Source organism: Ambystoma mexicanum, chromosome 4p (assembly GCF_040938575.1).
Source record: "Ambystoma mexicanum isolate Mex_15411 chromosome 4p, UKY_AmexF1_1, whole genome shotgun sequence".
Lineage (NCBI taxonomy): Eukaryota > Metazoa > Chordata > Amphibia > Caudata > Ambystomatidae > Ambystoma > Ambystoma mexicanum.
In genome coordinates this window covers 101,366,148-101,382,431 of record NC_090927.1, presented here as the reverse complement: position 1 = coordinate 101,382,431, position 16,284 = coordinate 101,366,148, and the positions used below count along the sequence as shown (strand labels likewise).

The window sequence follows — 16,284 nt, the reverse complement described above, 5'->3', positions numbered from 1 at the left end:
AAGATTTAAGACTACAGGTGTTTGGCAGTAAACCCACTTGGTAGCAGTCTGTACCACACAGATTCACTTGGTAGCTGTAGCTGAGCAGTCAGACTTCCCTCAAGAAGAGTTAGGCAGTATACAGAGTATTCACAATAGGTCAAAAGAACACAGTAGAACAAGCAAACACTGACCAGAGCCTGGTGTAAAAGAGATATCATTATTTATTTAAAACCACATCTAATAAAACACACAGGCACTAATATTAAGCAGTTCAAAAACACGGTTACTAAAAGATATACACTCCCTTAAAAGAATATTAGCCAAGTCTTAAGTAAAGCCCCACTTATTTTCAGACAGCGATGAGCGCTTAACGCAGATGGCACTCTAATAATTCGGTTTAAAAGGGAAAGAAAGGCAGAGCATAAATTGAAACAGATCCCAACACTTTCAAAAGAACACAGCAAGAGAGGAAGGCAGAGTCAAACCGTGAAGTTAGAGTTCAGAAAGCCGGATACACTTTAAGAGGATCAGAATGAAATGTGTCCAAGGTCACACGGTTGAAAAGTGCACAAAAGTCTCAAAGGTTCAGAAAGAGTTGGACCAAAAGAAAGGGACCAGTTAGATGGTCAAGGCGGCCAGCCCAGTCCAGAAGATTAAGGGATTATTATCACCTTGTAACAATCTTTGGAAAGGGAGGCCTGGCGGACACGGTACCTTAAAGTGGTGAGACTACTGCAGCGGGGGCAGTTGTTCCTGGCAGCGGATGCAAGTCGGTGCTTCGTCCGGGGGAAGAGAGGATCTCGTCGTGGAGGAAGACAGGAGTCCGTTGCACTGCCAGGGAAGAAACCAGCCGCAGAGTTCTCAGTTAGAAGGAGCGGTCCTTTTATTCGCGGTCCAGTGGTAAGTGGCTATCCGGTTGCCGGGGTGCTTGGCACGGGCAATTCGACCACAAGACGTCCTGGGATATGAGGAAAAGAAGGTAAACTGGTTGTGCCCACCAGTCAGGGGAAGAAGACTCTCCAGCCGGGAGATCTTCTCTGTCGTCGGGAAGTGGTAAGTCAGTTCCGCAGGGCTCCACCGGTGGTGTCCTCGTAGCAGGTCGGCTCAGCTTCTCCCTCGTCGGATTCTCAGGTCCTGTGGCGACTTCTAAAGTTCCAGTCCCAAAAGCCCTGCTTTTATGCAGCACACCCCCATTCACTCAGCCTAGCTGTCAATGAAACGTGCTAAGTGGTGAGCCGGCCGGCTCACCACTTGGTCCAATCACACAAGAGTGTGACTTGAGTTACCAAGGTAAATCAGTCCAGGGTGCCTAAACCCCCTCCCACACCCCCTGTGGTACCCAGACAGAGTGGCACCACTTTTGGAGGCTTCTGTGGAGAAGCCCGCCAAAAAGTGGAACAAAGGGCTCGACTTGGGTTGGAGTCACAGAAGAGAACACAAACGCCATTTTAGAATCGAGTTCTGGCAAAAAATACCAACCGGCGAATTAATATTAAATAAATAAACCAGCGGTATGTTCGAGGCTATGAGAATTAAATAATTAAAGTTGGTAGCCTCGAACAATGGGAAAATCCCATAGAGATATATTTGCGGTCAAATATAAAAAGTAGTATCCACTGCCACCAGCCAAAACTCTATCAGGGGGGACGGAGACGTGCCCCCCCCCCTACTAACAGACCCCGGGGCAATCGAATTGCCCCGACCACTACGTCCACAATATGATGGTTTGTACTGGTTTCTGTTAATAATTTGGGACTAGTAAAGCCAATGGTGACTTTACATGCCCTGGGAGACAGTAGTCAGTCCCAGGGTATGGAGTCTATGGTGGGGTGTCACTATGACAACCCTGTGTCACTGCACGGAGGGTGCTGTGTAACACACATAGTAAAAACACATGAGACCCTATGGAGTAAAGGACCCCATAGCCCATAAAACACATTAACAGTCAAAGGAACACCATAAATCATGTCCAAGAGTGGGAGGAAAAGAGTCTCACTCTTGGCAGGAGGAAAAAAACAAACTCCAGAAATCCAGCAAAGCTGCTGGAGGACTCACTAGGTTAGGAAATTCAGCCTAAAGAGAGAATTCTCCCTAACACCCCATCGACGGAAGAGTCGATCCACTTGATCCTGACGTAGTTCCCACTCGTGGCACGAGCGCAGATCCCTGCTGAGTGAGTCGGCGATGGTGTTATTTATCCCTGCTAGATGAAAAGGCACCACAAACATCCCTTGGGCGACGGCCCAATGCCACAGATCCTGGGCTTCCTTGGAGAGGGCTGGGGATCTGGTTCCTCCCTGCTTCCGGATGTAGAACATCGTTGTGGTGTTGTCGGTGAAAATTCTCACCACCTTGCCCTTGAGGGACGGGAGAAAGGACCTGAGGGCCCTGAACACTACACAGAGCTCCAGGATGTTGATGTGGAGCTTCTCCTCCTCCGGGAGCCAAAAGCCTCTTGCGTGAAGATCTCTGGTGTGTGCTCCCGACCCTTCCAGGGAGGCATCCGTCGTCACCGTTATCTGGTGGGATGGGGTCTGAAAGTCTGTGCCCGCCGTCAGATGAGCGCGGGTGCCCCACCACCGGAACGCTCGTTGGAAGGTCTCGTCGAGCGGAATCCCATCCTCGAAGCTGCCTGTCACTTGGATCCAGCAGGAGTCGAGGAACTCTTGCAGAGGGCGCATCTGAAGCCTGCACAGGCGCACGAGATATATGCAGGAGGACATCATCCCGAGGAGGTACTTGATGGACCTCACCCTGGCCACGTTCGTGGCCAGCAGGCGCTGCACCTTGCCCAGGATGGCCTTCGTCCTTTCTTCCGACGGTGAGGCCAGGCGCGCCACTGTGTGGAGCTTTGCTCCCAGAAACAGTGCGACTTGCGATGGGACCAGGTGGGATTTGGGAAAGTTGATGGAGAATCCCAGGTCCGTGAGCAGCTGGATGGTCTTTGCTGTGTGATCCATGGTGAGCTCCCTTGTCCCTGCTGAGAAACTCTCGGTGACCTTTCATAATGGGAATGTGGAAGTATGCATCCTCCAAATCCAACAACAGGAAATCGCCCTCCTTCAGTTGTCCCAGCACGTGCTGGAGGGTGACCATCCGGAACTTCTGTGCCTTGATGTACTTATTCAGCCGTCGCAGGTCCAAGATGGGGCGCCATCCTCCTGTCTTCTTTTTTACTAGGAAGTACCTTGAGTATACTCCGGAGCCCCGGAGCCTCTTCGGGACGAGCTTGATTGCACCTTTTCTGAGCAACGCCCTCACCTCCAAAAGTAGTTGAGGGGCGTGATTTTCCTTCCTGACCATGGGTGGAATGCGGGGGCACTTTTTTAGAAATTCGAGGGTGTGCCCCTGGGCCCGGGCGTCCAGCACCCAACGGTCGGTGGAGATGGACTCCCACACGCTGACGAACTTCGCCAGCCGGCCTCCCACCGGGGTGCTTCGGTGGGGGCCTGATCCCCCCCGACTTGCCTCGTCCTCTATAGGCTTCCTGTGACAAGGAGCGGGCGCTTGGCGGTACGTAGAGGAGCCACCGCCGAATCCCTTGGAGGCACCCTGCTTGCCTCCGGCACTCCGAAAGGACGGCCTCCGTTGCCGGAGAATGCCTAGGGCCCTAGCAGTCTCTGTGTCCGCCTTGATGGCTTTGAGGGACTCATCTACCGTTTTCCCAAACAGGTTGTTCCCGTCGAACGGCATGTCCAGCACCTTGGCTTGTACATCCTGGCGGAAATCCGTCGCCTTGAGCCAACCCCGTCGTCTAAGGCAAACGCTGTTGCCTTCCTGGCGGAAACCGGTGTCGGCAATGTCCGTCGCCACCGTAATGGCATGGTCCGACGCCACTTCGCCTTCTTGCAAGATCTCCAGGGCCTCGGCCCTCTTGTCATCCGGTAGGAAGTCCAACAGGGGGGCGATCTTGTACCATAACTCCCTGTCGTAGCGGGCCACGATCGCGAGGGCGTTGGCCGCCTTAATCGTTGCTGCCGCCGATGAGATAACTCGTCCCATTGCATTCAGCTTCTTTCCTTCGCCGTCCGGCGGGGAAGTTGACGTTGAGACCTATGCCCCCCCCCGCTTTCTTCTTGGCCACCGCTGAGACGACCGAGTCCGGGGTAGGTTGTGCCCTAAGGCACAAAGGGGCCGCGTCGGAGACCCGGTTCTTCTCGCACCGATCCTTCTTGGCAGGCGTCGTAGACGGGTTCCTGAGAAGGGTGAGACCCTTGTCCCAGATGTCATCCAGCAGAGGCACGGCGAGGACTGACTTTCTCCTGGCCTCGCGCCGTTGGAAAAGGAAACTTTCCTTCTTCTTCTCTTTGGGGCAGAGCTGAAAAAGCTTGGATGCCCTGGCGATCATTGCATGGAAAGATCCGATCTCATCGGACGGGGAGGCCCGGGCTGGTGATGGGAGCTCCGTCCCGTCGTCACTGCTGTCGTCGTCGGTACCCGTCGTGGCTGTGTCGGTTCCCGTGTCATCCCCAGGGACGGGGGATGTGGGTAAAGGCCGAGCAGGCCGCGAGGGCTGAGAAGGCGGGGCTGGGTGGATCCGTCTTCTCTTGTTCAGGGGGCTACCCAACCGGGACCGGCTCTGGTTCCTCCGTTGGACCTGGTACCGGGTCCTCTGTCGGTGGTAAGGGCAATCTCGTCCTTATCTCTGAACATAAGGATTGTATTGCCAACAAAATGGCCGTCGAGTTATCCTGCAGCTCCCGAAGCAACGGGAGCGACGGCTGACTAGGACCCTCGCCGGTGCCGCCGTCACTCTCATCGTCACCCTCGTCGGGATCCCTCCCATGGGGACGGGCCTCTTCGACACCCTCGTCAAGGCCTTCTAGGACTTCTGCCAGCTCCTCCTCGGATGTTGTGTCCATGTCCACAATGGCCACTGCCCCCCCCCCTTCTTTTTCCGCTGGGGTCTTCAAGGGGATCTTTTTGATGGGTCTGAAAGAGGCTTCCCTCCGCGGAGGCAGGGAGACTCTGGCCCCCGAGGTCGCCTCCACTGGTGTAGCCTCCAAAGGCTGCGCCAGGGCTGCCGCAACTTCCTCGATAGAGGCCTTGGCCGGGTGAATCAAGGCCTTCACTGCCTTAGGCGTGCTTGAGGCCTTCACCTTGGGGGGGGGGGGGTGTCACTGCCTCGCTCCCCCTCGGCCGAATCCTTCGAGATCGACCGGGGCCTCTCCAGAGCCTTACCCGGGTTCTCGGATTTCCTATTCCCCGAACCAAAGTGTTGGCTCGTGGTTGATGGTGCCGGTGAAGGCGCGCCCTGTCTGGCAACCGAAGAGCCCGACTGTTCGCCACTCCCGGTGCCAGCGGACTCGCTGTGCTTAGCCTTCTGTTGGGCCCCCGTCGCCAGGGCGTCCTCACAGGACTTAGAAGACCACTCGGACTTCTTCTCACCTGACGGATTCCTTCCTTCCAGCCAGTTGGAGAGACGAAGGTGTCGGTCCCTGATGGTCCGTTCCGACATGTTCCTGCAAAACGCACAGTCCTTCTCCACGTGCGTTTTGTCCTCATGAAGGCAGTAGGGACATTTCGAATGCTCGTCCTCCTTGAACACATTCTGTAGCTGGCATCCAGGGCAGACCCTGAACAGCTTTCCAGGCGTCGAGCTTCCTTTCTCCTGGGCCATGTTCGGGTAGGCCGCAGAAACTTCTGGAATCCTCCAAGAAGCGTAACTCGACAAAATCTTCACCCTTGAGGGGCGTAGAAAAATCCGACACGGATCCCAGTTAATCGATGTAGAGACGGTGGAGCTTGAGGCTCTATTTGACCGTAAAATGAGAAATTCTCTTTGAAAAAGCGCGAAAACACACCAAAATCTCAAGAGCTATTCATGAGGACTCCCAACACTTGAGCGTGCGGTAGAAATCTGAAGATGGCTGCCAGAGGCGGGGCTTAGAGAGAGAGCAGTCATTGGCTGGGGGCAGTATGACCCAGAGACCAGTGATTGGTTACTACTGAGAAAGACAGATCAGAAACGAAAATGATACTGATTTTTTCTTTACCGAGGATTCCCAGCCTGACGACGGGGAATATTGATGAGCATGTGAATCCATGCCAGACCCCATGCTGGAGAACGGTAGTGATGGGTCTATAGTTAGTTGGATTATTGGGGTCTAGGTTGGGCTTTTTCAAAAGCGGCATGACCCACGCCTCCTTAAGGTTGTTAGGTACTGTGCTGGCCTCGAAGGAGGAGTTGATTAATGCTGAGATGAAAGGGGCCATTGTACCGGGCCCAGGCTCTTCCATCAAGGCCGAAGGCACGGGGGTCAAGGCGAAGATGTAAAACATCTTGAGCTAGAATTCCTCCCTCTGCTAAGGAGTGGAGAACGGAGTGGAGAACGCAGTGGAGAACGGAACCTGAGTCAGAATAAGACTAGGGTATGATTCCTTTTCCTGAGTGGGGAATAGTGCTATCTCTTCCGTGAGAATGATGTAAAATGGTGCTTTGATCCGGAGCAACTTCTGGAATGGGGCTACTTCTACCACCTCCTCTACGGCTTATTCTTTTTCTATTTCTTTTGGAAGTCACCTGGATGGGCCGAGGGCTTCTCTGGGTTGTTGGGGGTTGAAGGTGCTGGGAGGGTGGCGTTGCCCGTCAAGGTCCTGCCGGTGCTGTGTAGAGCGGTTAGGAAGCAACTGACTTCCTAACAGCCTTAGGGAGCTGGGCCTTACCTGACACACATTTTTCAATGTCATGATCTGGCCACAGGTACCAGACGCGGAACAGTGCATAGAGAGCTTGAAGCCAGATACCTTAGGCGGGGGTATCTCATACTAGTAAAGACAAATGTTGGTGTCTTTCCCAAATCAGCATCGGAGCATGTGGAAAAAAGGGACTGAGGTCATGGGACGTAGCAATTTCTATAAAGACCATAGAGTCCAGAGTCATATGTGTCAATGACACAGGACAGAGCTAGTGTGGAAGCCACAGTGCTCCACCTAGAGGGTGCAAAAGTGTCAGAAACCAGTCTACTGCTGGGAGGATATTTCTAAGATGAGGAATCTTTGAGAGGAAGGTATCGAGAAAAAAAAGTCACCTTTAACTTTATTTTCATCTCATACCAGAAAGGAATTATTGGACAATTATGCTGGCTTCTTTGTGCGGCTATGAAGATACTGCATAAGGTAATGGAAGAAAGTACATTTTGGTAATATAGCAAATATAGGGCACTATCACATAAAACATATAACCAAGTTAAACACATGGCACTTGCTTAGCTGGAAAAAAAGGAACCAACTTAGTTTCCTAGATGCTACTAAAGAGGGAAAAAGCTGGACCAAGGAAAGCACTCACCTCTCTGCTTCCTTAAGCTTCCCTTTCTTCTCCAGCTCCTGTGCCTGAGTGATATACAACACTGACACATCTTCTTGCTTCATACACTTTGTAGCCAGCTGCAGAGCAAGACAGAGACAAAGCTATAATTAATTAAACTTTCATAATGTGCTTAATATCGGCAACCTGTCTAAGTGCGAGACACGGATTCAAAACTGTGTTGCTCTGCGTTTCTTGCTTCGAAGACAAACGTGTTGGCTTTGAGCTATCCTGCCGGCCTTCTATTTGCAACAATTACAAGGCAATACAGAACAGTGATGGGCAACAAATAGTGGGTGCATGCAAGAAGATAGCACTGTAATAGCAAATCTAATAAAAGTTCCATTCCAATGCATAATACTGGCAATCTGCTGTATAGGAGCATGAGGGCCGTATCAAAAGCTTACTACTCCTAAAAGTAATGACATTCCTCAAGAATACCGGTTGCGCCTTGCAATTTCAAAATAATTTCCAGATGAAAGTACTCAGCTGCCTAACAAACGCCAACTATTTTCAACTATTGTCAAGAAAAGGATGACATCAAGCGGGATGCGAAATTCCATCTCAACTGTCAAATTAGTATCCTCGCAATCAGATCAACAAGGAACAAATAGCAATGGGGGCTTGGCTATAATGATAAACTATAATCATTTTTTTATTTTTAAATAGAGAGTCATGTCAGAGACCTCCAGCTTCTAAGCTTTGTAATAACAGATGTTGTTATCCAATTTGAATGGCACTTGATTTATCGGTCACAATAAGTTGAAATTCTAAGTAAGCCCACTCGACTTACTTTAAATAATAATAATACAATTTCAGATCCAAATTATTATTACTTAAGATCGGACAATTCAATTGCTCCATGCCAAGGGTTTCACTCTGAGATGATCAACTTAAATGCATGGGCAGATATCCATTTTTGGGGATCTTTTGCATCGCTTTGCGGGTTGTTGTGACAAATCAAGGGTATTCGTCCCTTTTCCCTTAGGGGGAGTCACCTCCTTTGAGGCTAGGGAGGTGATCCCGCTCCGCAAGACCCTCCCTAGGGGTAGGGGCAGGTGGGACCTCAATGGGAGTGACTCACCCGTAGGGGAAAAGGACTCCCATTCCAATGAGGAATTCTCTATACCCAATACTATATCTGCATATATGGGACTGCCTGAGATGATGAACAATATGTCATCCTTATGTTTGGCTTCATGCAATTTGGGAACACAACAGCCATACCAAGAAAGAAGAAATTATACAACTGGGATGAGAAGCTCTTGTGAGGAGAGAGAGTATGATACGCAGGGGAATCCCCCTTTCGTGATTACGACATGGAGAGGTGGAGAAGAAAAGAGTTGTGGGGCCCGTGACTTTTGGAAAGGCAAGGAACACCAGAGATTGATGCTGGAGAGCTGACGAACCTTGCAACGAAAGAACCGTTGTCCGAATGGGAAGCTAAGACCCGTGTAAGGTGGTGGTGTGACAAAAGCTGCTTCGTGGTGGGCGAGACGCCCAATTAACGACACCACCAGAGGATGGAGTACTGCCAACTCCCGGCTTGCCTCGTACATAGACGGCACCCTACATCAGAAGAGCTGAGAACGGGGAGGAGCAGGAGGCCCCCAGGCAATGTATTATAGAGCGAGAAACCTCTCAAAGTCACAAGTATGAAAGGCGAACACTAAATGAGCAGAATTGGAGTTATCTGACACCCATGACGAAGAATGCTATTTAGGAAATAGATAAAAAGTGGAAACAAATACCATGGGATGAAGGGAAAGGCTTGAAGAGACGAGAGAGCCCACGCCAAATAAGTTTAACAAGTATTGTGAAATCAAACTTTCAAGGGAAGAAATTCATACAAGGAAGAATCCATTACCACAACCCCAGGAGCAGGGGACTCATAATTTGGATAAGGTCAAACTAAACATAGGGAATATTAACCCTCAAGAATATAAGAGACATACAAGTAAAGACCGGTGGGAAGAGCCAGGAATGAGACTCGGACACAAGGGATTTATGGTTTTGGTCGAAGAGTTTTATTAAAATAACAGGGGGTTGGAAAATACCGCTCTGTCCCTGCCTAAAACCAAAACTAAGGGTCTGTCAATGTCAGAATGTCCTAAGCAAAACTGTCCTGTGTCCAAAGTTCTCCTGTGGCCCTCAAAATCTAAAAAACAACTCTAAGGTGAAAAGGGAAAATGTCTTTGGTTTTAGTAGTGTACAAATGTTCAAAAAGGAAATGCGTAACTCCAACACAAAAAGTTCCAGAAGGATAAAGTTCCTTGTTCCAGAGGGCGGTTCCCTTCCCCTGGATTTCCCTTCACTCTGTTTTAAATTCAAGAATGCCAGTTCCTTAAGTTTCACTTGATCAACAACACAACTGGAATGCAAAACCACTTGGCTGTTAGTCTGAATCTTGTTATGTTATCTTATATTATGTTATCGCAGCTTGTAATGCGCACGTTCACCTAAAAGCATCTTGTCACTAGGGGACAACCAAAGGACAACCAACAGATCAGAACAAGAGTGTTTTTAACAGACGCCTGAAACTCAGATGATTCTGAGAGGTTCCGAGTTGTAACGCAGGGCATTCCACATCTTTCCCGCAGTGATGGAAAAAGCATGCCCATCAATGCGGGAAAGACGGAACCTGGGAATCGCCACCAAAAAGGCACTAGTCGAACTAAGTTTCGACCAGGACAGTAGGGGACAAACGTATCACACAGATAAGAGGCTCCCTGCTGAAAAACAGCACGACGGACTAAGCACAATGCCTTAAATTCAATACGTTTAGACACCGGAAGCCAGTGCAGGGCGCAGAACTGGAGAGGCATGGGTGCCGTACAGAGAATCGGTAGCCACACGAGCGGCAAGATTTTGTAGAACATGAATGCTATGGATCAGACCCACAGTTTGAGCCAGCTACAAAGCTTTACAATATTACAATAGTCCATCATACTAAGAAACAGGCAGCCACCACTGGAGGATGAAGCTGAACCAGAAAGAAAAGGGAGAACCCGACATAAAATCCTCAAATGAAAGTGGCCCGCTTTACACAAATCCCCCACCTGAAGAGCCATCGAAAGAGTAGAAGATAGAACCACTCTCAAATACTTTACCACAGTCACCGGAAGAGGAAAAGTGCCCAGTGAGGGAGGCCTAAAAGAAGGGGTCCAAAGAGTGCAAATAGGGGAAAGCCCACCACCAGGACCTCCGTCTTGTCCCCATTGAGCTTCAGCCAATTGCTGTTCCCCTACCACCAGCAATCACCCATGTAAGCACAACAACACCTTCTCCCTGCGAAGATCAATCCTCACCAGGATTTGCGTGTTGTCGGCATACGAGTAATACTGGAGGCCAAAGGAGCGGACAAGATGAACAAGAGTCTGCAGATAGATGTTAAAAAGCAGCGGGACAGAGCAGAGCCCTGCGGGACCCAACAAGAAAGTGCAAAATAGGACGAGGAAAAAGGGGGAAGAGAAAGGGTCTGACACCTATCCGTAAGAAAAGAAGAAAACCATGCAAGAACGGGTCCAGAGATGCCAAGCGCGGCCAGTCGGGACAGCAGGATGGAGTGGTTGACAGTGTCGAAAGCCGCTGACAGATCTAACAGAATCAGGGCACCCACTCCACTGCTGTCAACCGGCCTGGCCATATCATCTGCCACAGAGACCAAGACACTCTCCGTACCCCAACCTGGATGGAACCCAGACTGGAATGGGTCCAGAGCCTCAGAGCCTTCAAGAAAAAAGGAAAGAAGACAAGACACCAAAGCCTCACGCAGCTTCTTAGAAAAGGGCACAAGTGAAATAGGACGAAAGTTGGAAGACAATGATGGATCCAAAAAAGGATTCTTTAGAAGAGGTATGATCACAGCTTGTTTAAGCTCCCAGGGAATATGACCAGATGGACAGGCCCAATTCACTGTCAAAGTTAGCCGTTTAACAATATCTGGCAGAATCACTTTAAGCACATCCAGGGGCACTGGATCGAAAGGGGCAGCAGATTTCAGACATAACAAGGTCTCACCCACCATCTCCTCAGAGAAAACCGGAGAGGCATACCATTTATGAGAATTCTCCCACGGAACTTTAGGCCAGGGGATCACATACCTTGTGAGGATGGTATTAGGTCAATAGACCTTTTTAAAAAAATCAAAAAAACCATTGAGAAAGACCGCTCTGTGACCGCACAGAGCAGTCTTTGTCAGCCCCTGCAACGCACAGTGCGCGCATGGGCTGACAGGCACGCCAGGACCCAGAAGCGGTCTCGATGAAGATCGGGTAAGTTTGTGTGTGTGTTGGGTGTACGTGTGTGTGTGTGTGTGTGTGTGTGTTTGGGTGCGTTTTGGGGGGACTTGGGAGGGGATGGAGGCAGCAGTGGCAGAGGGATGGGGTTTGGCGGGTGAAACCCCCCGATTTGGACTAAAAATGGGAAGAGAGGGTGGTGGTGTTGGTCGTGGTGGTGGGGGCTGGGGGTATTGGGAGAAATGTAATTATTTCCATTTTTGAAGGCCACCTTAAATCGCCCTAAAAAACATATTTGGTCTTACGGTTAGGCGACCTACAAAAATCAAAATAATGGCATAAAACTGCAAGGATACCTGGTGTACTCTCCTGACAGGTTTTCTCTCCTCTTTAATATGTTTCCACAGCTTTTTACTAGTCCTGATGTATCCTTATCAGGACTTCCTTGGGTGCTGTATATTACACACTGTTCAATTGCCTGGTGTGCTTTCCTGCCAGGGCCCTTTCTCACATGAACACACTTACAACTTGCATCTCCCTGACAGGAGAGTATCTCCTGTCAGGGATTTTCTTATATGAACACAGGGGGTTTCTTAAATGTACACACTTGCAACTGCCTGGTATACTGGCCTGCCAGGGCTTTTCTCATGTAGATTCTTGCACCTTAAATCTGCTTGGTATACTCTCCTGCCAGGGCTTTTCTCATGTGTGTTCTGTGTACACTTACAAACTTGATAGTCTCTTATGTTTGTTCTTTTGTGGCTTCAGTCCGCTTAGTATATAAGCATGTCAGGACTTCTCTTATAGCTATACTGCATACACTCATAAACTTAACAATCTCTTATACTTATTCTGTTCTGCCTCTTTAAGAAATGTTCACTTGCTTGTTCTCTCTCATACGCTTTATTTACGTCTATTCGGTTTCGGCAGGATGGACAATGTGCCCCAGTGTCCCCTCTTCCCTCGGGCAGACTCGCCTCACTTGCTGGCGTATGTTGGTTCTCCTGCACCAAGGCTGTGGCAGTATTTCAGTGTTCCGCTCCCTTTTGCCGCCTCTGCTTCTCCGCTACTCTGCCTCTTGCAGCTCCTGCTCATCTGTTCCACGTTTTTCTGGGCTTCGGTAGCGTGGAGGCGGCCTTCCAGTACCTGCAAATGCCCAGAAGCTTTCCGTTAGCTTCTAGTGTTCTTGCAGTGTACACCTGCTTGCAGTCGGCTCCCCTCTTCCTTCTCAGTGAGCCAGTTGGCTCCATGGATACCGCACAAGCCCCACAGTCCCTCAGTCAGCACTGAGAGAAGCAGCATTCTGTAGCCAGCGTCTGCCGGTCAGCTGGTCTGCCGGTTTCAATCTCTGAGCCACAATGGGGCGCTGTTGCGTGGCAGCAAGATGGCAGCTACCTGAAACGGCTCCGCCAGACGACCATAATATCCTGCATATTGCTCCGTCGCCTAGCACATGGCCATTGTGAAACTGCTTTTTGGAGTGCGGACGGCTGCGGGCTCCTGACAAGCCGTTTATATGCTGTTGGGCACTGCACTGCCGGGGGATATCACGCTGTGGTGGATCAGGGACAGTGCGCCTGCTTGCCTTCCCTCGGCGTCGGGCCTGCAGCCCACACTGTGTATGGTGCTCCTCTCCAGCTGTTTAGTGGCCTGGGAGGTACGGATCATGAAGCAGAGACCCGCTGATGAAGGCAGGTGGGCTCAGCAGCGTGGGGGAAACGAGCCGCTGCACTCTGCTGTGCGCACCAACCTTACGCGGCCGGCTGCCGCCCCTAAGCTGAAAGGGCCCAGACGTGGAGGTGATGTCCTGTCCCCCGGGCCGGGTTCCCGCTTCAAAGTGAGCTTGTGTGGTGTTGGATCTGGATAAGGTACCACAAACGGCCTCGGTCCCATGGGGAGCGGGTGCACACACCATCTGTGAGCGTGGCTTAGTCCTGCATTTATGGCGGCCTGGGGACACAGGCGCCCTGCTGGAGGGTGGATTGTGGGGCGGACTAAGAGCGTTCTCTCTTGCCTAGCCAGAGCGGGTGCGATTCTGAGCCCTACAGAGAGGGGAGGAGGGGCACAACTCCTGGTGGATCTATTTTTTGAAGGCATGTACTAATCCTCCCATCATCCTTGGAGGGCCGCCATGCAGGATTCCATTGGGTCTGCTGAATCTTCAGATCTGTTAATTGTGAGGGACCATGCTGGCTGGGCCCAGGACTGAACTGGTGCTTGGAACTGTGTGGCACCTGGCTCTCCTCTGCTGCTGTGCAGTGTGCTCATCTCCCATGAGAACCGTATTGCTGTTTATAATCTAGCGGGCTCCAGACACCTGCCCCTACTTTGCTGCTGTGCAGTGGGCCAATCATCCCAGAGAGCCATATTGCCTTGTATACTCAAGCAGGCGCCGGGTGTTCTATGTGTGGGGTGGTGCGCGCCTGGACGGATCCCGGGGGGGGCCCATGGAGCAGTGGTAAGGTACCCGTGTGATCCCGGCGAGATTGTAGACTCTATGGTCCAACATGGGCAATCATAAGAAACAGGCCAAAATGGATCAGTTTGCCAAATCGGATTAACCAGAGCCACCGGCGGTCGCCTCCCCAAGCGCCTCGCAGATCGAGGTTGCTGCCTCACATCATACTCTCCTGGCCTTGGAGCACAGTACAGATAATTTGGAATCTAAGATCAACGCCCTAAATTGCAAAGTGGATATTTGTGCGGTTCAGATTGACAAATTGTGCAGACGTATGACGGAAGCAGAACAAAAGATTGGGGCTGGAGAAGACAAAGTGGCAGAACTGCATAGAGAGGTTGCGCTCCAGCCACAGACCATGAAGAGGGTTGTAGCCAAGGACAATGACCTTGAAGGGAGGTCACACAGGAATAACTTGCGAATACGGGGGATCCCAGAATCCACTGCGATTGAAAACATGGAAAAATGTGTGGAAAACTGCGTATGGATTCTCTGGATTCACCCCGTCTCCAATATGTTTCTTGTGGAGAGGGCACATCGCTCCCTGGCAGTCAAACCACCTGTGGCCGCCCCTGAGCAGGCCATTATCTGCAGGATTTTCAATTACAGGGACAGGGACATCCTCCTCAGAGCCGGGAGAGAGAAGGGTGAGCTGCGATTCAGCTCCGCTACGATCCAGGCGTCACCAGACCTTAGTCCACAGGTCCAGGAGCAGAGAAAGACCTTACAGGCAGTTAAAAAAAATCCTGAGGAAGAAGGAGGTCCGTTTTGCTATGCTGTTCCCTGCAAAATTGGGGGATGTTCATAACAGCAAGACTTGGTTCTTCATGACCCCGAGTTGGCGGAGAGGTTTGCTGCTGAGCTACCTGAACCAGAGTGATCCCCACAGCAACCAAATCGTTGATCTAAGACAGGCTACTGTGTCCTTGGTTTTCCCATTTCCTTTTCCTCCATGGTTAAGTAGGGGCCCTATGCAGTAACCGGTATTCTTTTTACGTTTGCCCACTATTGTGAAGTACACATTATATTTGGATTGTCAGTCACATGGAGTCAATATGACCGTCTGCGGCTCCCCATTTTTGCAGTCACTGCGTGCGGGGCACTGTATTGGGGTTTAATAGTGGGGTTGGGGGTGGTAGCCTATTTGTTTGAGTTTCTGGCCTGGGCGAGGCAGGGGGTGGGGTAGGGTCAAGTTGAGCACATGATTGGCATCTCTTGATTACAATGCATGTTATTCTTTTACACGCTTTTTGTTTCCCAGGTGGTTAACACACGTGATCACCCCCCTTCCCCCAAGATACCCCTCTGGAGGTGGGTCTTGCATAATGGCCTTGACCAGTATGAAAGATGGGGCGGGTGACCAACTCACTTTGATGACCCGGAACATTCAAGGGTTGACAAACGCTAAGACATTTCACCTGATTATGAAACCGGCGAAACACCAGGTGAACGTGATGTTCCTTCAGGAAACCCACCTGGTTAAAGGAGGTGCATGCCCTAGGGTGGGGGGTACATAGGTATAGCTCCTCATACTCGTCCCACTCCAGGGGGGTTGCAATGTATATTCATAGGTCACTGAACACTTGATTGAATTAACAAATTGCTGATGTGGAAGGGAGGTTTCTCCGCTTAACGGAGGAATGCTTAGGTATGCAGCTACTTGTCATTAATATCTATGCTTCGAATATTGATTCCCAAGATTGTGTTCATGGATGCGCATCCAATATTCTCAAATTGCCTTCCCATGAAATTGTATGGGCAGGGGACTTTAACATCGCCTTGTCATTGACTCTTGACCACTCGTCCTCTGCTCCGCAGGTGCTCTCGAAAGCTGCAAAGGCACGGGGGGGGGGGGAAATAGCAGAATACCACAGTCTGGTTGACACGGGCGGTACTCCAACCCCACAGCGAGAGAGCACTTGTTTTATTCTGGGGTGCATGACAGTGAATCTAGAATATGTAATGGTGACGACGGACTTGACAAGATCTCCGACAACTACCAAAATACTCCCCCGGATGTTATCAGACCATTCCCCAGTGCTGATCATATTGTCTAGGCTTGAATATGTGGTACGCACGCGTCGGTGGAAATTCAGAGCGTGCGCCTTGGGGGACGCAGTATTCAGGGGCAAAATTGAACATGACCAAGATCTTTTTCCAGACTAACGTGGGGTTGGTCCCTGAACCGAGAATGCTCAAAGAAGCATTCGAAGTGTACATTAGAGGCTGTTGTATCTCCAGGGAATAGGATGTGCTGAAATCCCTCGGTAGGTCCATGGCTGTCCTTGAGGAGGAGATTA

The 16,284-nt window shown here is 50.6% G+C and overlaps 1 protein-coding gene across 2 annotated transcripts in view; it reads right to left on the bottom strand.

The window, feature by feature from the left end:
- IFT172 (intraflagellar transport 172) overlaps positions 1 to 16,284 on the bottom strand; it is a 1,218,930-nt gene that overhangs the window by 448,540 nt on the left and 754,106 nt on the right. For both annotated transcript variants that reach the window (XM_069605452.1, XM_069605451.1), the window contains exon 27: positions 7,271 to 7,368. In XM_069605452.1, coding sequence (XP_069461553.1) covers positions 7,271 to 7,368 — 98 coding nt within the window. The remainder of the gene's footprint in view (positions 1 to 7,270; positions 7,369 to 16,284) is intronic.